The sequence below is a fragment of the Amblyomma maculatum genome, chromosome 2, assembly GCF_055883805.1.
Source record: "Amblyomma maculatum isolate TAMU_Amacu chromosome 2, ASM5588380v1, whole genome shotgun sequence".
NCBI lineage: Eukaryota > Metazoa > Arthropoda > Arachnida > Ixodida > Ixodidae > Amblyomma > Amblyomma maculatum.
In genome coordinates this window covers 50,424,291-50,443,594 of record NC_139345.1, presented here as the reverse complement: position 1 = coordinate 50,443,594, position 19,304 = coordinate 50,424,291, and the positions used below count along the sequence as shown (strand labels likewise).

Sequence of the window (19,304 nt, the reverse complement as noted above, 5' to 3'; positions counted from 1 at the left end):
GGCACCGAAGCTCCGGGCCAGTATGACGAGTTATGATGACGTACCAGCATCTCCAACCAAATGTTACGGGGCGGCACACCGATGAACACAGAAGAAGAGAGAGAGAAGACAGTAGATGACTGAGAGATAATCTAATGAATCGCGGCGGGAGGAGCCGCTTCGTCCTCGTCCGTAACACACACACACACACACACACACACACACACACACACACACACACACACACACACACACACACACACACACACACACACACACACACACACACACACACACACACACACACACACACACACACACACACACACACACACACACACACACACACACACACACACACACACACACACACACACACACACACACACACACACACACACACACACACACACACACACACACACACACACACACACACACACACACACACACACACACACACACACACACACACACACACACACACACACACACACACACACACACACACACACACACACACACACACACACACACACACACACACACACACACACACACACACACACACACACACACACACACGCACGCACGCGCGCACACACACACGCACACAGACACACAGAACAGGCGCGTTTGTCGGAATGTTTTTCTTTCCGCTTTGCATTTAATGTTCTTTATTCGAATAATCGCCATAAGACAAATTTCTTTAAATGTCAACAGTATATAAAAAAACAAAATTTGCCTTGCGCTCGTAGACTGTTTGCTCCTTTAAATTATATATGTGTATGTAGAGAAAGAGAGAGAAAAAATCATTAGAACGTTCCGATAAACGCGACTGTTCGTCTTCAACATATATTTCGACGACGGTTTCGGGAGTAGTATCCTTTTCATCAGAGTCATGGTCTTCCTTTTTGTGCAGTGATACTTACCACATGTCACTGAAAAAATGTGGTTTTATTTTGTAAGCATCGCGTATCAAAGTATTAAGTTCCCATGTCAACGCGTTCTTACTGGCGCTAGCCAATGATGCCGGTGCTTTTCAAGAAGTGGCGAAGTGCCGCTTGTGTCACTGAAGGCTCCAATGGCAGCATGTCACCTCTGAGGCACATCTTGAAGGTAAAGTGGATAGAAAGGAAAGTAAACAAAATCAGTTCAAGGCTCATCGGCGGCGGTTTCAATCCACTGCAATTTTTCTCTCGTCCATATTCGACACACCGAAAGCAAACATGCATAAGACGAAGGCAACTGAAACATAACGCAGTGGTGAAAGCGAATGTTTCCGTAATTGAGAGACCAACTATTGCTCTTTAGTCACGCAGACACTATTTTTACTTATAACGGAAGCTTTAATTGGAAATAAATTATCGGGATGTAGCTACGACCAATAAGTGTCTTTTTTTGCAAGCTAACGTAGTGTGTCAACGGAGTTTTTGTCGGCACGGTCATCTTTCAGGCTGGATACATATCATTTGTTTCAAAACGGCGATCCCTGATTCCTCTTAGAGTTATGCGAGACTAATTTGCATAGAAAACGGTCCAAATGCACTTTTCCGAAGAAACAGACAAACTGTAGCATTGACTCTTACAGCGGTTAAAATAGGATAAGGTTGCTTTCTGTCGTGCTGTAAATGAACACTAAAGCGATTCAACGTGATTAATTTTCTCAGTATGTAAAACGAAGTCTAAGTCATTCTAGATACTTTGACATTACCTGGCCTCAAAAGGGGCATTTATGACTAAGGAAATTTAATTCAAAAATAATTCCGCCACTCGGTTCAAATTTTCCACGCATTAAGTGCTGGCTTACAGTGAGGAGTTTTATTTTGCTTTTAGGTCTTTCGTATCCCTGTTCAATGAGATTGGTCTGTTCGTGTTTCGAATGCGATACCCCTACTATAAGGGACACTTTCATTTGTGCTTAATGTCCTATTTTAGAGATGCCGAGGAAAGCTTAAAAAATTGGAAAAAAAAAAAAACGCTGAAGACGATCGGTCAGCGTACAATTATGCAGGATATTCAAGCGAACACTGTAAAATATTACGAAAAAAAAAAGGGTGTTGAAAAGTGAAAGCAAAATGTCCTTAATAACAATCTCTCATCTCAGCGGGCACAATTATTCTGCCTAACTCTTCTAATTACACAAGTAGTTTGCTGGATCTCTCTAAGAATCCTTTCAGTTAAGGAATTTCAGAAGTGACGGTTATTGGTTATATCGAACGCGTCAACAAGACGATGCGATGTCAGCGTCTGGAAAGAAGAAAGCCTTTTTTTTTTTTTTAAGTTTTACAGCCTGAAGAAATCATGCCTTTTTTTTTTCCGTGTGAATCTGAAACTAAGCGCACTGGGCGCGCAGAAGGCTTGGCACTGACGGAACTTTCACTGACGACATGTTGAAGTGACCATGGCGCTAAATACGAACTGCCTAATCTTGTGTGCCGTGCCATGCGCATTATTTTGTTTCGTCATTTTAAGAAATAATGACCTTGCGGGCGGCATTTACTGTGCTTTTCTTTCCAGCAAGACTGGAAACAAAATAAAGCTCGTAGTTCGAAATTGGGTGCCGCAATCACTGGAACGCATCATCTATGTCGCGCATGCTCGAAGCTTCGTGTTTGTGTAATGCACTCCAATTCGGTTTCATACAGAAAACAATAATATCGAATTCCTGTGTTGCGGGGCTTTGCTTGACCTGCATCATTACAAGGCATAATTCAGGTAAATGATCGCACATTGGGTGATTAGCCTAGAACCAATTCTTTCAGAACCACGTCTTGGCAACAGTGGTTTCAATGACTGTCATATATGGGCTTAATACCTAAAAACAAAAGCGATATTTTGAGCGACATTGTACTGAAGCAGTGTAATAGAACTGAAAATAGCTCTTAGCTCTGGCGAATTACTAAGAGTCTAGAGCTAAAGTTACTAAAACAAAATGTAAAAACCTTTTTATTTTTGAGGCCAGGTGAACCATAGCTATCCGTCTAAAGCCGAAGGAAAGTAGTGTACTTGTTCTGATGTTCAGGTTTTAGAGTTCAGCTCTCATGCGCCCGTTCGGCAGTTCAACCGGGTCGCCGTTCTTCCGAGAAATTGTCTTCAGTTTGCACGAAAAATAGAGTGCTTTGTAACTGCACATACATATGCACCTGTCAAGTTCTTCACATGCATTTATATATATTTTATATACTGCAAAAACCCTCAAAAAGCTGTGCGCAATTTCCGCATTAGGCAGTATCGTAATCTTCCTTTTTTCTACACAAAAGAGCTACCGGTGCATACAGTTGTAAAAGCGATGGTGGTTTTTGCCGTCTTTAAAAAAAAAGTTAAAACGTTTTTCACAAACTGGCTTACAACCATGTTGACGAACTTGGATATGAAAAATATTTTTGTTTTGGCCGAAAACATTTCGCATACGAAAGTGAGGCATTAAATTTGGTTATAGAGGATGAGAAGTTTCGCATCTTTAGTCAGAGCGCAAATTTCGAATAGAAAGTAACCTAGCCTGTGTCATTATCGTACCTCACTAATTGCTGTTGCGGAGGCACTGAGCTCATGGAATAGTGCACCAGGAAAAAAAATTCTGTTCACTCACATTGAAATGCTGCATCAAAGACGCGTACTGCTCCGCCGTAAACCCCAAAAGTTCCTGAGTAAAAGGAGGCAGCAAAATATTGGAGCAAAATATTAGGTTCCTTCTGAAGATAACAGTGGGTGCTTGAAACTTGTGAAATGCATTTTGTATTCGTAATTTAAATGTTTTGATGGTACCTATCTCCCTTTAAATATCAGTTGTGCTTTTGACTAAAACAAGGAACGAAATATATCAAGACTGCATGCATTTGAAGTTGTTTCGTTTTTGGTGGCTTAAGTACGCCTTGTTTGGAAATACTCAGTACACATGGACGAGGACAAAGACGAGTGGACTTATGAGCGCTCGTGTGTCTACTTGTCTTTGTCCTTGTCGTGTGCGCTCAGTATTTCCGGAATGAACTATATCCGACTCGCCCAACTATCAGTTCTTAAGTAAGTCTTTCCTACCCGCTTCAGAACCGCAATAAATCTCAAAACCACTGTATTTTGAGTTTTGTAAGCTCTTGTTTACGAGTAAAACTGTCCGCTTCCATTGACGATGCATTATTAGTTGCATTTAGTAGACAGTGATATAATTTTTAGAATTCAGCGCCTACGAATGTTACATTTAGTTTCTTTAGGAGCCATCAGCTGACAAGGAAATATTTATTTCTCCTTGCTAAATATAAAACATTACGGTTACGTCAAGAACTGCGCTTAAAACCTTTACTGCATGTGAAATATTGTTCCACCCTCTTGGAAGAGGCATATGTACGTTATTAAGAGGTACTAATGGTGTCTGTCAAAGCCTGGCAATAAAAAAGGGACTGATCACGAAGGGAGCGGTGGAGGGCAATAATGTTCGCCAGTTTACTGCAGAGTTGGGCATTAGAATGGCAGTTTTTTTTTTTTTTTGCTTTTGTCTGGCCAATGTTTCTCGCTGTATAAAATCAGCAGACAACTATTATAAGCGTGATCCCGTTATCTCACCGGTAAGGTCCTCTGAGTAGCGTTACCTGATGACAAATAGCAGAATAATTTTAAAAATAATAAGAGCGCATTTAAAGCCCGCCATTCCCGTCACTTCTTTATCATGTTGGTCTGCATGCACCGTGTGTGGAATACGAGGATGGCAGTTCGTAATGAAGAGGGGAATGTCAGGCCGGCTAAGAAGTATTTTATTGACTATATCGTGTACATTCATGATATGCGCAGAAATCAGGAAAGGTGCTTCCAGACTGGTTACCAACGTTTGACTAACTAGTTGGCTTCCCTGAAACAATTTTAATCTTAACACATGAGTTTTCGCGCAAAATTAATTTTATCTTTTACTAGGACTGTGTCTTTTAAGTTATAAACGGGAAATGTGTCCTGTTTTCTGTTCTTTTGTTCTTTACTGATATGACAGGTAATAAAAAAGCTTCTGTGGCGCAATGAATGAACACTACTTATCTAAGCACTGAATCTTCTGTTCGAATCCACTAAGAGAATTTTTTCTCAATCTTTTTTAGAATTCGTAACATTTAAATAAATTACATAATTCCTAGGGTGTTTCCCTTTAGGTTGAAATATGTGATGTTTTTGATTCTTAATAGCTGCAAAACTAGCCGTGAACAGAGCCAGAAGGTGATGGTATGACAACGGTCACACAATGCAATTCCCTTCACCGTAATCATTTACTGTTTTCAGTGAGTGTATGTTACCTTTAGGTTGCGCTCAGAGACGCCTTTCAGCAACAATCGCTGTTTAACTCATTGAGAGACAACCAGTGAGGATAAAAAAAAAAAAGCGCGACTCTACCATTGAGAGAGCGGAATTAAGCCTATTACAATCTCACATGAAAACCAATTATTCTTGAAAATCAAACCGTATTATTGACGAAATGCATTTGTGCTCTTAGTTACGTTTTTATTTACTAATTAATTGCTTTTTTTTTCTTCACTCCAAACCCAACCTCACAAATTGAGTTTAAGGCGAAGTTGAGTGTGGTTGCCAGTGGCGGCTAAAAAGGTGAGGTAAGATCGCTTCAGATGACTCCTACCTCAGCTACAGATTTTGAGGCTGATTATGGCGGACAAATTTTATTTTGAGTTTGAGGCGAGGTCGACGCTTTTGAGGTCAAATTCTAACCTCTTGCCACCAGACAGCAACAATAAGCTAAATGTTTTCAATGCCCCGACAGCGAAATTACAGGTACGACTGAATAATATGCCACACATATATCATCTCCTGTTGTGGGCGTACAAATAGTGATTGTAAAAAATTGCTCATTTTCGTAAACGAGCACAAGCTACTTAATGTGCTATTATTCTAATATAAAATGTTCACGAGAAGTATAGCGAAAGCGCTTGGCAAAGAGCTACGCATGTCTCTCTCATGCGAAAATAATAATCTTGCTACTTACAGGCATCATGGTGTACACTATCTGCGATAAAGTTATAGCGCATTTTCGAATGGCTTGTCTGAAGGCGGTGGCACTCTGCAGGAAAGATCATCCGACGTGAGCGACATGTAGTGATTGTTTGGAGTCAGTAATTCAGCATATCTCTTACAAATTGAGCCACGAAACTAGATCTGGAGCTCGCAACAGCGACTCTAATAAGTTAGTGGGAACTAACAAAAATTTCATGCTATTTTAGAAAAGGCGTTTAGTGGAATAGCGAGCGAACGCAGTTCACCTCGGCTTCGTAGTTTCTGAACTGCTTAGGCGGATTTTAGACCCGATATGGCCTGATTCCACGCAAAACGGTCAGTGACGGTGTTCGAAACTTGTTCGCAACTTTTTTTTTTTGGCTCGCTGCTCGATTCCAAGTTTCTCAAGAATCAGGCTTTTCTGATGCACTAAGCCTAGTCGGCGCTCTCAATGCCTAGCACGACCACGGCTGCTCCCGGGTCACAGCCGGACGGCGCTGCCGCTATAGCTGGCCCGGAATATGTGACCTTCAAGGTTCTACGTCCGGCGACCTTTCCTTCAGGTCAAACGCTGACTACGACCACACAACCAATCCAAGTTACAAGGCGTTCCGATTATCCGCCCTTACAGGCGGGGCACAAGCAGATGTAGTACGCTGCGCCGTACTTCAGCTCCAGCTGAACGCTCAGTCCGACGCTACAAACGACACAGGCTATATATGGTGCGTATTGATTACCCGCCATTGCTGATGGTGCACGAGATGACTTGATTCCACTACTGAGCGCTGAACTGAAATGAACGCTGCCTTTCTGACTGTCTTTACAAGCCCTCCTGTCCCGGTTACAGCAGCTACAGGATACGGCGTGACTTCGACTTATCGCAAGCGTCGTGTCCCTGGAAAGGCTGCACACAGAACAGGTGAGGCGTCCTCATTTCCGGCCATTTAACAGAGTTAACGTGACAAACATCCCGAAACAGGCTATTACCGACGCCATAGAGCAAAGTGCTCCGTCTCAGTCCCTTTCCGATATGGCCATTCTCTGCTTTGATTCTGCTGCTAACTGCATCCGCATTACCGTCAGGGACGTTGTATGAAGATTTCAAGAAGCTGTGCACAATGACCCGCTTAGTGACGCGAACGCGGGATTCCGTTCAAGCATTCGATGTAGACACGTCGCCACTGAAGCAGCCTGAGGTTGGCAGCCGAGAGGTGTGATCAGACTTAAAGAAGGCCACATGATGGATTATATCGCAGAGCACCTGCGCTGCGAGACTCTGGAATCGCAGATGTACGCTTGCTAGGCAAGAAAAATTTGCTTCCTCCGACCTTTGCACCACACAGACTACCTTCTCATAAGTATTTGACTATGAGATTACATGAGTCCGTGAATACCTCTCGTGCCCATTCGCATGTCACCGCATAGGCCATGCAGCCAAATACTACTCGTTTCCTGCCGTTTGTTGGGATTGCGACAAGAAACCGCATACTGAGGACCCCGGCTGCAAACAGTTCTCTCATTGCGTAACCTGCGGGGCTTGCACGCATATAGCCCCAAGTGTCCAGTGCCCGCTCCCACTTCTGTAAAACCTGTTGACAAATTCGCACTTGTGGAGTTGGATGCCTCGACAACACATCAGGTGGCATCCTCACATGCTGCTTCCAACCATGCATCATATGCTGAAAAGATCTCTTCTCCAGGTTAAGCCCAGGTCACTGGGAGCCTCAGAGCAGAAATATCTCAACTACGCTGCGGAAATCAGCGTCTCCGAGAGATGATAACGAAGGACAAAATAGCCAAGGACATCCAAGCTCGCTCCCAGACTCCGCAACGCAGCCGCTCACAAAACAGCCGCAAAAACCGCTCGCCTGCTCGCCGACCGCAACCGGTCACTGCGTCTGATTCCTCCTACACACACATGGTGGGGCTAATCCGACAGAAACGCGCCAAAGAGACTCCGAAACTGGAAGAAACTCCATACCAGGATGTTAACGCATCTTTCTGCTGCCCTCACTGCCATGCAGAGCCATCTGCAGATACTGTTTAGTACCGCGCTCACAGACGATAGTAAGCGCCGTAAATCTGTGCCACCTTCATGAGTCTTCTGATCCATGGGATTCAGTGGAACTGCAGAAGTTTCAATCAGAACGGTCCTATCCTTCGTACATTTGTGTTTAAGCGCCGTCCTGTTTTCATATTCCTTCAAGAATCGCGCGGACCTTGTTACCTCCCTGGTTACTGCGCTTAACAAACCCCTACTATCCAGCATAAAAACAGCTGTTCCGATGTCAGGCGTCAGTCCTAATCCGTAAGAATTGTCCTTTCCCTCAGCTCTCGCTTTAAACTCTTTGCTTCTCCACACGGGAGATTGTTGCAACATGAATATTCCCCCTGGTCGTCGTCGTATCATACCTTTCGTCGTGGCATCGGTCTACTTCCGGCCAGGCAACGTCGTAGCACAACCCTACACCTGACTTCATGACCTTGACAACGCAACACACCCCCATTTGATTCTTATCGGCGGTGATTTCATTGCACATCACGCAGCCTGGAGTTAATATTATTCTAATTAACGTGATAAACTCCTATATTACGCTCTCAATCAAACTTTTCCTAACCTATTCGACTAACCTAACATGTCGACCCACATCGGTCTCCATCCCTCTAAAGCGCATGCCCCAGCCGACCTTACATTCTCGTCACCGAGTCTTATCCGGTGCTTGGAAGTCTTTTCTAATTCGTGGGGCAGTGATCACTTGCCCATGTTACTTACACTCAATTGTAAACTCCTTCACGTTCGGACAGAACGTTCGTTTCTAAACTGGGACAAGTTTCAGGCCAGTACTGCTAACCCCTTCGCGGATATTGATTGACTCCTTCCTGCCTGTACTTCGAGAGGTCCGCACTCAAGCTCTCGAATATATTGTTACAAAAGGAAATCAAGCATCAGTAGGCAACACTACCCCGGAATCGAGATGTGATAGAGTGTGGGGCTTGCACCGCACCAAGGACAGTAACTCGTGTATTTTGTTGGGCTTATCGTATTTAAAATGTGAAGATTAGGGAATGTGTTTGTTTGTATTTTTCTCCAGTTTATAGCGTCCGAGGAAGGAAGTTGTTTGTGTGGTGGTGAGAAAATTCTTCTTTCTAACCGTAGGTGTTCCAGCCTGTCGCCGTAGGGTCCTAAGAGAGGGGTGGGGTAGGGATGGGGATCCGCCCGGTTTGTGAGAGCTCGGGCTAGATCATTCGCTACCTCATTTCCTTCTAAGCCTTCGTGTCCAGGTGTCCATGTAATTGTGATCTCTTGGGAATGCCAGGACAAACCTGACCCAACGTTACTAGTGCCATGCCCGACACACGAGCAGTGGGAGGCGGCCCTGACCAGCGACAACCTGGACCAGCAAGCCTGGATTATCCAGCTAGTCCGCAAGTCAGCTGCTGCCAGCGGAGCCCTGGACTAGGGGCACCGACCACCCAGCTCCTGCGAATTCTTACTGATTATTAATTAAAAGTTTTCTCTCTCTCTCTCCGGAATCGATGGGCACCGCTTAACCGCTCAACTCAACACTCAATGTCGTCTTCGTCCACCCACCCAGACACTTCGTTCTTCACTTGCTGATTGTCAGCATGGTACACCAGATAACATTATCCCTGCCGCAGAAGCACATTCCCGGTGTGTTCTAAGCAAACGAAACAGGGCGTGAATAATACGGCTTGAGTCATGTCACATGCGCAATGTCGGAAGCTCGTGGTGCAGAAGACTTCGTGTTCAGAGGTTCGATGTCGTATGTGACGTCGGTGACTTGGCGCAAGATACGTTAGGGGCCTGTGTAGCGTGGTAGAAGTTTTTCGCACAAGCCCACCTGGCGGGATGGGAGCCAGAGAAGGACGAGAGAGCCCGGAGCGTAGTGTACAACGCGGTGGCGACTGTTATAACGGAATTGCTGGGAGCCTTGGGAGGCAGAGTCTGTAGCGAGCAATGTGACGAGCATCATTAGCGCGGGAGATGGCATCACGAGCGTAAGTACTAGTGGCGGCGTCAGCAGCGGGTAGCGATCTGTCAAACGGGAGTAATGGGCGTCGTCCAAAGAGTAGATAAAAGGGAGAGTAGCCAGCGGTATCATGACGAGAAGAGTTATAGGCGAATGTTACAAAGGGTAGATTAATCCTAATTCCGGAGGTCGCCTGAGATATTCATTGATAACATATCTGTGAACGTATGGTTGAGGCTTTCTATGAGGGCGTTGGTCTGAGAATAATAGGCGGTGGTAAATTTGTGGCGGACGGTGCACACACGAAGTAGCTCGTCAACCACTCTGGAGAGGAAGCAGCGACCGCGATCTGTGAGTAGCTTACGAGGAATACTGTGTTGTAGCATCACGTCGTGGAGGAGGAAATCAGCGACGTCTGTAGCGCAGCTAGTCGGGATCACGCGGGTAATGGCGAAACGCGTAGCATAATCGGTAACGATTTGTTGCCCGATGCAGAGACTGGGAAGGATTGAAGCAAACCAACATCAAAACGGAAAAACGGGTCAGTCGGGATGAAGATTGGCTTCAGGTCTCCGGATGGCAATACGGATGGTTTTTTCCGACGCTGGCACAGCTCACATGCAGCCACATAATGCTGGACCGAGTGATAGAGATCCGTCCAGTAAAAACGTCGGCAACCGCTGTCATACGTGCGGGGCACGCCAAGATGTCCAGCAGTAGGAGCATCATGAAATTGTTCCAGGATGGTGGAGCGCAGATGCTTCGGAAAGACGAGCAAGAGCTCAGCGCCATCAGGTCGCATATTACGGCGGTATAGTACGTCCTCTTGTAGTACGAACATGGCGAACGAAGAATGAGACTGGCCGGTAGTCCGACGGTCGATGATAGATCGGAGCGCAGAGTCCAAGCGCTGTTCGTCGCCTATGTGGGTAAAGGCTGATAAAGACAGGACGAATGCGTCAATGTCACAGTCCGTAGAGCTGGGAGGATCGACAGGGTGGCGGGACAAGCAGTCTGCATCCTGGTGAAGCCGACCAGACTTATAAATCACGAAAAAAAGTGTATTCTTGAAACGTTAACGCCCAGCATCCCAAACGTCCAGTAAGGTCTTTGAGTGAAGAAAGCCAGCACAAGGCATAGTGGTCCGTGACAACAATGAAGGGTCGCCCAAACAAATAAGGGCGGAATTTCGCAATAGCCCAAACAAGAGCTAAGCCCTCCCTCTTTGTGATAGAGTAATTTTGTTCTGCCCTAGATACTAGGCGGCTGGCATACGCAATCACTCTGGTGCGGCCGTGGCGTCGCTGAGCGAGGATAGCTCCAATGCCGTGACCACTTGCGCCAGTGTGGAGTTCGGTAGGGGCCGAAGGGTTAAAATAAGCCAAGATGGCTGGATTGATGATAGCAGCGATAAGTTCGGAGAAAGCTGCAGCTTGGTCACGGTCCCAGGAGAAAGGCGCATCTTTTTTCAGTAGGGTGGTGAGAGGGCGAGCAAGGGCTGCGAAGTTCTGGACGAAACGACGGAAATACGAACACAAGCCGAGAAAACTTCTAACATCACTAGATGAACATGGCGTGGGAAAAGTGCGAACGGCGCGAACCTTATCGGGGTCAGGTGGAACACCAGCAGCACTCACTAAGTGGCCAAGAACTTTGATTTCGCGATGGCCGTAACTGCATTTCTTGGAGTTGAGTTGAAGGCTGGCGCGGCGGCATAGCTCGAGAATGGTAGAAAGGCGAGAGAGGTGGCTGTCAAAACTGGACGAGAAAGCAATGACGTCGTCTAAGTTTCACAGACAAGTCGTCCACTTGAAGCCGCGTAGCAACGAGTCCATCATCCGTTCGAAAGTTGCACGGGTGTTAAATAGGCCAATAGGTATGACTTTAAATTGGTAGAGGCCGTCAAGAGCGATAAACGCTGTTTTTTCACGGTCTTGTTCCTCGACGGAGATTTGCCAGTAGCCAGAGCGAAGGTCGATGGAGGAAAAGTACCGGGTTCTTTTAATCAATCAAGTGCATCGTCGATGCACGGAAGAGGGTAGACTTCTTTTCTGGTCAATTAGTTGACGTGGCGATTGTCGACGCAGAATCTCCAGCTCCAATTTTCCTTCTTTACTAGCACAACAGGTGACTCCCAGAGACTGTTCGAAGGCTCAATGATGTCGTCGGCCTGAATCTTGTCGACTTCACGTTGATTCACCTGGCGCTCGGAAAGTGGAGAAAGTGGAAAGTCGACGAATGTTACATACGCGAAGTGCTTCCACGAAGACGACACTAAAAGCAAGGCAAGTCTCCCTCGGAGGAAGCCAGAAATTAATGAAAGGTTCAGAATAACATTAGAAAAAAAAAAAAAACCAACTCGAAAACAGACAATGTGAGCATGCATACCAGGACAGCCCGCTCCCCAGCGGTGCAGGTGTTAAAAAAAATTTGCCGACGATTACGTTACTTCCTAATGCGGAATTTGAGCGCAGCTCATCAGCTGTCTCACTTTTTTCTATAGATTGAGGCAAAGATTTCGAGCAAGACATGTATGTACAGTTACAGACAACTATATTATTTTTCACACAGATTCCTTCAAGAAACAGTCCACTAACAGTTCTTGACTGTTATGAAGGAAGTTTTCTGGTCGGAGAAATGAGAGCAATTAAGTTATAGGGAGGTTGCGGGAGGCAGCACGTGGGCCCATAGGAACGTTGTGCGGTCAAGAAACTAGTGCCACAAGCTACAGAGGAGAACATTAGCAAATATCTTAAACGGACTTGAAAACACTGTAGCCAAAGTTAGCAAGCGTCTCATCGAATTTATAGCAGTATGCTTTAAAGGAAAATGAAGGCGGGCTAGATCCGGGCCTAGCTTTCATCAAAGGACAAGGAACGATGGGGTAGATATCCGGACTGTAAAACTAGCTGTATATATGCAAACTACATCAAAATATAATGCTTTTCTTTTTGCGAGACCGAACTGCAGGGTAACATGTGCAGTAACCGAGAATTCACACGCTCACAGAGAAAAGCATTATATTTTGATGTAGTTTGCGTATGTACAGCTAGTTTGATAGTTCGGATCTCTTAGCAGTGTGTACCATGTGTGGTCACGTCTTTCACTTGAGCTTCGGAAGCGTGTCTTTCATAATTGGTTCACAGGAATGGAAAGGCGCTGTAGCCGTCCCACTTGTTTCTGTGAACGTCTGATTAAAAAAAAAAACCTGATTGATTCATAGGAAGGGAAAGGCGCGGTAACTGTTCCACTTGTTTTCTGTGGACACCTCAACCGCGCCGCAATGGAAGGGAGGAAGTTGGGAGTGAAAGTGGAAAGAGAGAAAGAGGAGCCGTAGTGGAGGGCTTTGAGTAATTTCGACCACCTGGGGATCTTTAACGTGCGCGTACATCGCACAGCACACGGACGGCTCTTCGTTTCGCCTCCATCGAAACGCAGCCGCTGAGGTCGGGTTCGAACCCGGGTACTCCGGCACAGTAGTCGGGCGTCTTACCATTGCACAACCCCGGTGGGGCTGGACACCTGATTCGCGCCGTAAGGGAATAAAGGAAGATGGGAGGGAAAGTGGAGGAGGTGGTGAACGGTGGTAGTTCCTGGCCCTACGGGGCTGGGACGGTAAATCAACGCCGCTTGCGGCGGGGGTTAGCCAGCCACTGAATTTTATCTGTTGTAGGCCGTCATTGAACCCGCCACTGCTTCGGTGGTGGACGACGACTGTTGTTGCGGCGCGCGTCTTTCTCTGCCTCTTCGTTTTAATTTGTTTATTTTCTCTTCTGTCCGCACGAGGCAGACGAAGAGGCGTCCGTTTGATATTACAGTAAAAAACACCAGAAGCTTAAAAGCAGTGCACATACACATTCAATAGGATTACTAGACAGGAGGACTTTAATGGCAGACTACAGCAGTCGCCGATGACACGCATTTCAAGAGCATGCAATGACCAAAGTGCTTTTCCTGACAGTCGTGTCAGTGTTATCTGGATCCGGTCTCTACGAACAATCTACAATGGGGCAGCGAAAGTGATTTTGGGCTGCTGAGCCCAAGGATGCGATATTGTACGGTGACCAAGGCCGCCTAATTTCAATAGAAGCGAAAGGCAGACACCGCCCTCCGGGGCGCATTGTCAGTGAGGGTTAAATACATCAGGTGGTCGACATTAACACGGGTCTCTCCATTCATTGGGGCTTTAAGCCCTGCGTATATCACGACGATGACTAAGCATTAACTAGCTACGGATGTAGTCACTTTACCTCTTTCTTTTTTTCTTCGTTATATGTGTAGCAAAGATGCATTCCAAGGCAAGCTTTTTCAGCCACCTGCAGCGGGTCAGAAATGGAAACAGCACAAACATTTTTTTCTCACTGCTGGACAAAATACTAACAAAAAGCCTGCCTTTGATCTAAGAAACGTATACCTAAAAGAATCAAAATGCGCTCGCGTTACCGGGATATGTATGATGTTCACATCTTTATTTTTGTTTCTAGCTTTCATCATATAATTCAGATAGTTCTTTCGGCGGTCTCTTTATATCCGCTGTTGTAACCAACAAAGCTGATGCCCATTTTTTTTTATCTTCTTTCGCGATGTCAGCCTGAGATACAGTCAGAACTAAGGTGCTGCCATGATAAATTAGCCACCTTTCTGCCTGTATATATTTGTGTGGCTCCGAATCCATTTCTTTCCGTGGTAGGCTACATGTAGTGCTGGGACACTGGGTCTCACTCACACAATATGTGAAAGCCCACATTGTACCGCTTAACCAAACCGTGAGAACGTGTCTGACGGATTAGGCATGTCTGACTCGGGTAGCAAAGGTTCCGGAGGGTTCATTATTTCGTCCTCCATTCTCGAAGCATCTGCCCAAATTAGCTGGCCGACATGGCTGCCTGCCCATCTTTGCGTGTATATGCGTGTCTGTTTGTGCATGTCTGTCTGAAGCTGTGAAGCAGTTCGCCAAGGCTGCCAGTTTGGGCACCACTCTTGAGGTGATAGGCGAACCCACTGGGTCCCTTGGATACATAGTCAGACGGGCTGCTTCTCTGTCATACTGGCGCATCCGTGTCCATTTGATAAAACGGGTTTCATGCTATTTCAGAGGTCTATAGTTTGTTCTGGTAGGTTACAATTGTATATAATTGTATGATTATATGCAACCCGAAACCAAACCCGATTAGAAGCACGCATACTATATAATTCACATTGGCATAACCACGCTATATCGGCAGTTATATATATATTTTTGTCTAAACAAGCTTCTGAGCAATGGCTTTGCACTCCTCGGTCATCTAGCTACGGCGCAAAGAAATAACGTTCACAAGAAAGGATGCACACCACCTGCACCAAATGCTAAATTAAAAATTGTGAATTTGTACAAAGTACACTCCGCGCGTGTAATATGTGTTCAAATGAATCCTTGTTTGTTTATTGGAGGAAAAATTATTGATATCAGTGACGCGGTCTGACATGTAGAATATTTATTTCGTTAGTGTTAGCTGCGGCATTGTACGTGATGTGATCATGGATTCTTGAGTCCAATTTAGATTCTGCTAGCTTTATAAGACGGCTGTGCTGAAATTCCCCGTCAGCCTAGCTAATTGCTCGCACCCTGCCATTGTCGACACAAAGAAAGCTGTATGCTGGCTTTTCCAGGCAAAAAAAAAAGGACCGCTTCTAAAACATGTATAATATCTCTGTGACACCTGCGCTTGCTGCACGGCACACTTTCACACGGATGTTGCAGGCAACTTTGAAATGCGCCCCCGAGGCTACGAAGGCGTTTGAAGGTTCATGCTGAGGCGCCTTTTCAAAAGTTGGTTCACGATATAACCACTACCAGTAGCCTCGCAACTCCATAACACGGTTGAGGCTTCTCCTATTCTTGGTATGTAAATAATATTCTGCACTAGTGCGGGAAATATACATTTCAAACTTTAGCCCCCGCGCTTTGCTCTGTCTTCAACGGATGTTTCGCATTCAAGAGAAGATACATTATTTAAATTGCATGTATTTGGAGGAACGTAGTGCACTGAAACTAGTAGTGTTTGCTCTTCGTTGTAAGAATTGTGAAGTATGCGTACATCTGCCATATTTTTTGCGCAAAATCTATTAAGTTGATTTTGTGCAAGGTACTTTCTCGTTTACCATTCTACTGAGGGGGGTACTTTCGTCAGTACGTTGTCTGGCGGACTAGGGCTACCCTCAATCCCATGACCGAATGTTTTGCGTGATATACAAATGCCATGTTCAGATGTTCCCTATCGAGAATTTATATCAGAATTTCGCTGCTGGACATTGCTAGCATTTAACAGGGTACGAGTTTCCCGGCGTCACGTTGCTAGGCTCATGTGGAGAGAATTGAGTGGAAGAATAAGTAATTATCTTACTCTGCGGACCAGACGTAAACACTGAATATCTCGCGTCAACAAAATCACATCATATTCATCAGCTGTAATGTCGACATTATCTCCGGTGCATCAATAACGAGCAGTTATGAAAGGAATGTACCGTGATCATTATAGGTGTTGTCCATGGGTAGCCAAGCATAATCTTCTTGCCGCACTTCTGTATGTACTTGCTTGCCACGGCTGCACCTCGGGACGCTACCACGACTCCTGTTCAAAAGATAGCTTTTCAGGTGTAGCGAGAAGCATAACTGGTTTATGAATGGGTTGGAGGATAACGAGTCGAAGTAACAAGTTGAACAGGCATAAAAGATAAACAAGCTGCATGTGCGTAATATGAATTTTTGCGAATTAATTAAGACCTCAACCCAAATTTTCAGGTCTTATACAATGTCCCAGCTGAATCTATGACAAGATTGTAATATACAACCAGTTTTTCAATGTATTAAAACGTTTTGCTAATGTTTGGTCTAACTTAGGCTATTGCATAATTCTAAAGGTCTGCGGCAAAATGATGCACTACCGTAGGGAAAATCCGACATATCTGAGTCGAAAAAAAAAAGAAAACCCAGAAAATTTTCTAATGTTATAACAACATTTCTATGGGGTTTTTGGCAGTGAGCAAGTTGTGACAACTGAAATTTTTGCAGCAACAAATTTTTCTGACCTTGCAACAACAGAAAAGTACTACAGAACTACAGGCTACTGAAAATTATTAAAGAAAAAACTACACCTCTACAGAATTACAGGACATAAAGAACTCCTGACGCTATGACACAAGTAAATAATATTTTATCGTATTTTTGACAGTGGCCTGTAGCTTTTTTCAACAGGGTATTCATTACTTTTCACATCAGGTTTCTAATATATGCGAAGGTGGATGAAGCTGCGGTAGATTTGACGCGCGAAAATATTCGATCTCAGAACATGTGTCCATTATTCGCTAGCTGTTCGACAAACTGACTGGATGAATCGGCTTTGTGAAATGACGGACCTCAGCCCTTCCAATTTTGAAAGTGCACGTTTGCCCGTTTAGCACGCCATTCCAACATGGAATTATTCACCGAGTAGTGGGCATCACTACATATCAATGGAAAGGTCATTTTTCTATGAAACTGAGCATTTCTTTCTCTTTTTTTTTTTGACGAGCTCAAAGTTTCTTCGCTGTGCAGTTTCCCGAGGAAGCTGTGAAGGTTTTCGATATGCTTGTAGGTTTATTTTCATCTGCCGATGATTTTCAGCGCTTCTTGTCGCAAATAACAAACCTGTAGTTTGAAACGCTGAGGTTAGCGGAAAAAGAGTGAAGCAGAGAAAGGACGAAGCACTTACCCGCGTTTTTCCCACATGCATCAAATTTATCGCTCCTTAGTTTGTCAAAACTAAAAAACAACAATGTCAGTGTAAAAAACATCGGTCCCATATTTTCATTCGAGTACTTCGATTCCTTTTGGAGTCGCCTTGCAGCCAGGCTGCGCTACCTAAGATAGGAGGGAGTGTAACTTAGTACCGAGGCGCACTATATTATTTACGGTGTGACTTTGCAGAAAGTCAGCAAAAGTGATTAATGGTGCTGACGGCAATCTCTTCAAGGATAATTGCACAGCTGGAATGAAAGCGATGTTTTTCGGACTTTACCCATTTTTCATTTTTACTTCCTCGTTCTCTAGGCACAGAAGTTATCGCATTGAAAACAAAAATGTCTACCCTGCTCAGCGCGTTAAATATGAGTCGTGGTTCAGAGAACAGTGATTCTTCAGGATGTTCCCTCTTCTATATTTGAATGCGAGTGACTGTGTTCGAAAGCTACATTGCGAACTCCATGAGAGTTTCCTCCATGCGACACGTGGCTACAAGTTGCTCGTATACGGCGGATTCAGGCGGAATATGCTGAAAACGGAGCTAGTTTAAAACTTATATTTTTCTAACGTATGCAGAACGGCATACAAGTATGAAATGTATGTTTTGAACGTTTGATACATATCTGGAATGAAGATGGCCTGTTCTTCTGCCACTCGGGCGCTTTCGAACAATATTGTAGTTGTCCGCGTGCTCGGCGATGCAACCCAATACGCGTTCTCTCGTTCCCGACCGATTAGTTAATTTTTGGTTAGCCGAATGATAGGTATATATATATATATATATATATATATATATATATATATATATATATATATATATATATATATATATATATATATATATATATATATATAGATGCGTTCACTGCTTGCAAAGGCAGCGAGGTTAGTCGGAAAGTTAAACACCTGGCCAGCTAATCTGCGCTGGGGAAGAGGAAGAGGAGAAGAAAGAAGGGTGTAACGGGTAGCAGTTTGTTGAGAAGAGGTGCAAAAACATATATAAGCGTAGTAACTTGTGTCACAATCATGAATCGAGTCTCATGTCGCTAAAGAAGCGGGAAAATACCCGCATTAACTACAGAGGTTTCGAATTCCGCAGTAGAGCGCCTATTAGTAAGTCTCCCGAGAGATGCCTGCTGTCAAAACGCTTGCAAGAAGTGGTTAGCATTAGCCTTTACCGAGCATACACTGTCTCACAATTTCAGCAATGCCACAAGTGAAACAATGCAGACAGTCCGCCTGTCCAACAAAATATAATTACTTGGTGGTGAAAGCCACGCCTAAAAGCATTCTATGAAGCAAGCGTTCATGGAATTAAACATAAAACGAAAAATGTCATAGTCGGATCAAGCCTTTTGAGTCGGATGTGTCGGGCGCCTCATCGAGCCCACCTTTGCACTCATCATACAGTTCGTATGAAGACTATTGGTATCCGGTCTAGAAAGAGGCATGGCTGTTTGTAGGGCGCTGTCATGGTCGCTCGATCTCTCGCAGGAGCGGCCTGCCGAAAAAGGGAGCGGACAAAGGCAAGCACGCGACGCCGCAGTTTTCCCTTTGAGACGCTAGGGGCTGGGCAACGGTGAAGGCTGCTG

General features: G+C 44.9%; 1 protein-coding gene across 1 annotated transcript; it reads right to left on the bottom strand.

Annotated features, from left to right (window-relative positions):
- Positions 1-998: 998 nt before the first annotated feature.
- Positions 999-17,765, bottom strand: LOC146198595 (uncharacterized). The gene is made up of 5 exons (XM_084591940.1): positions 17,684-17,765; positions 16,458-16,564; positions 14,204-14,269; positions 3,572-3,625; positions 999-1,091 (listed from the first exon to the last, which is right to left on the bottom strand). Exons 1-5 carry the CDS (start codon positions 17,763-17,765, stop codon positions 999-1,001), a joined length of 402 nt encoding a protein of 133 aa, XP_084448066.1.
- Positions 17,766-19,304: the final 1,539 nt, after the last annotated feature.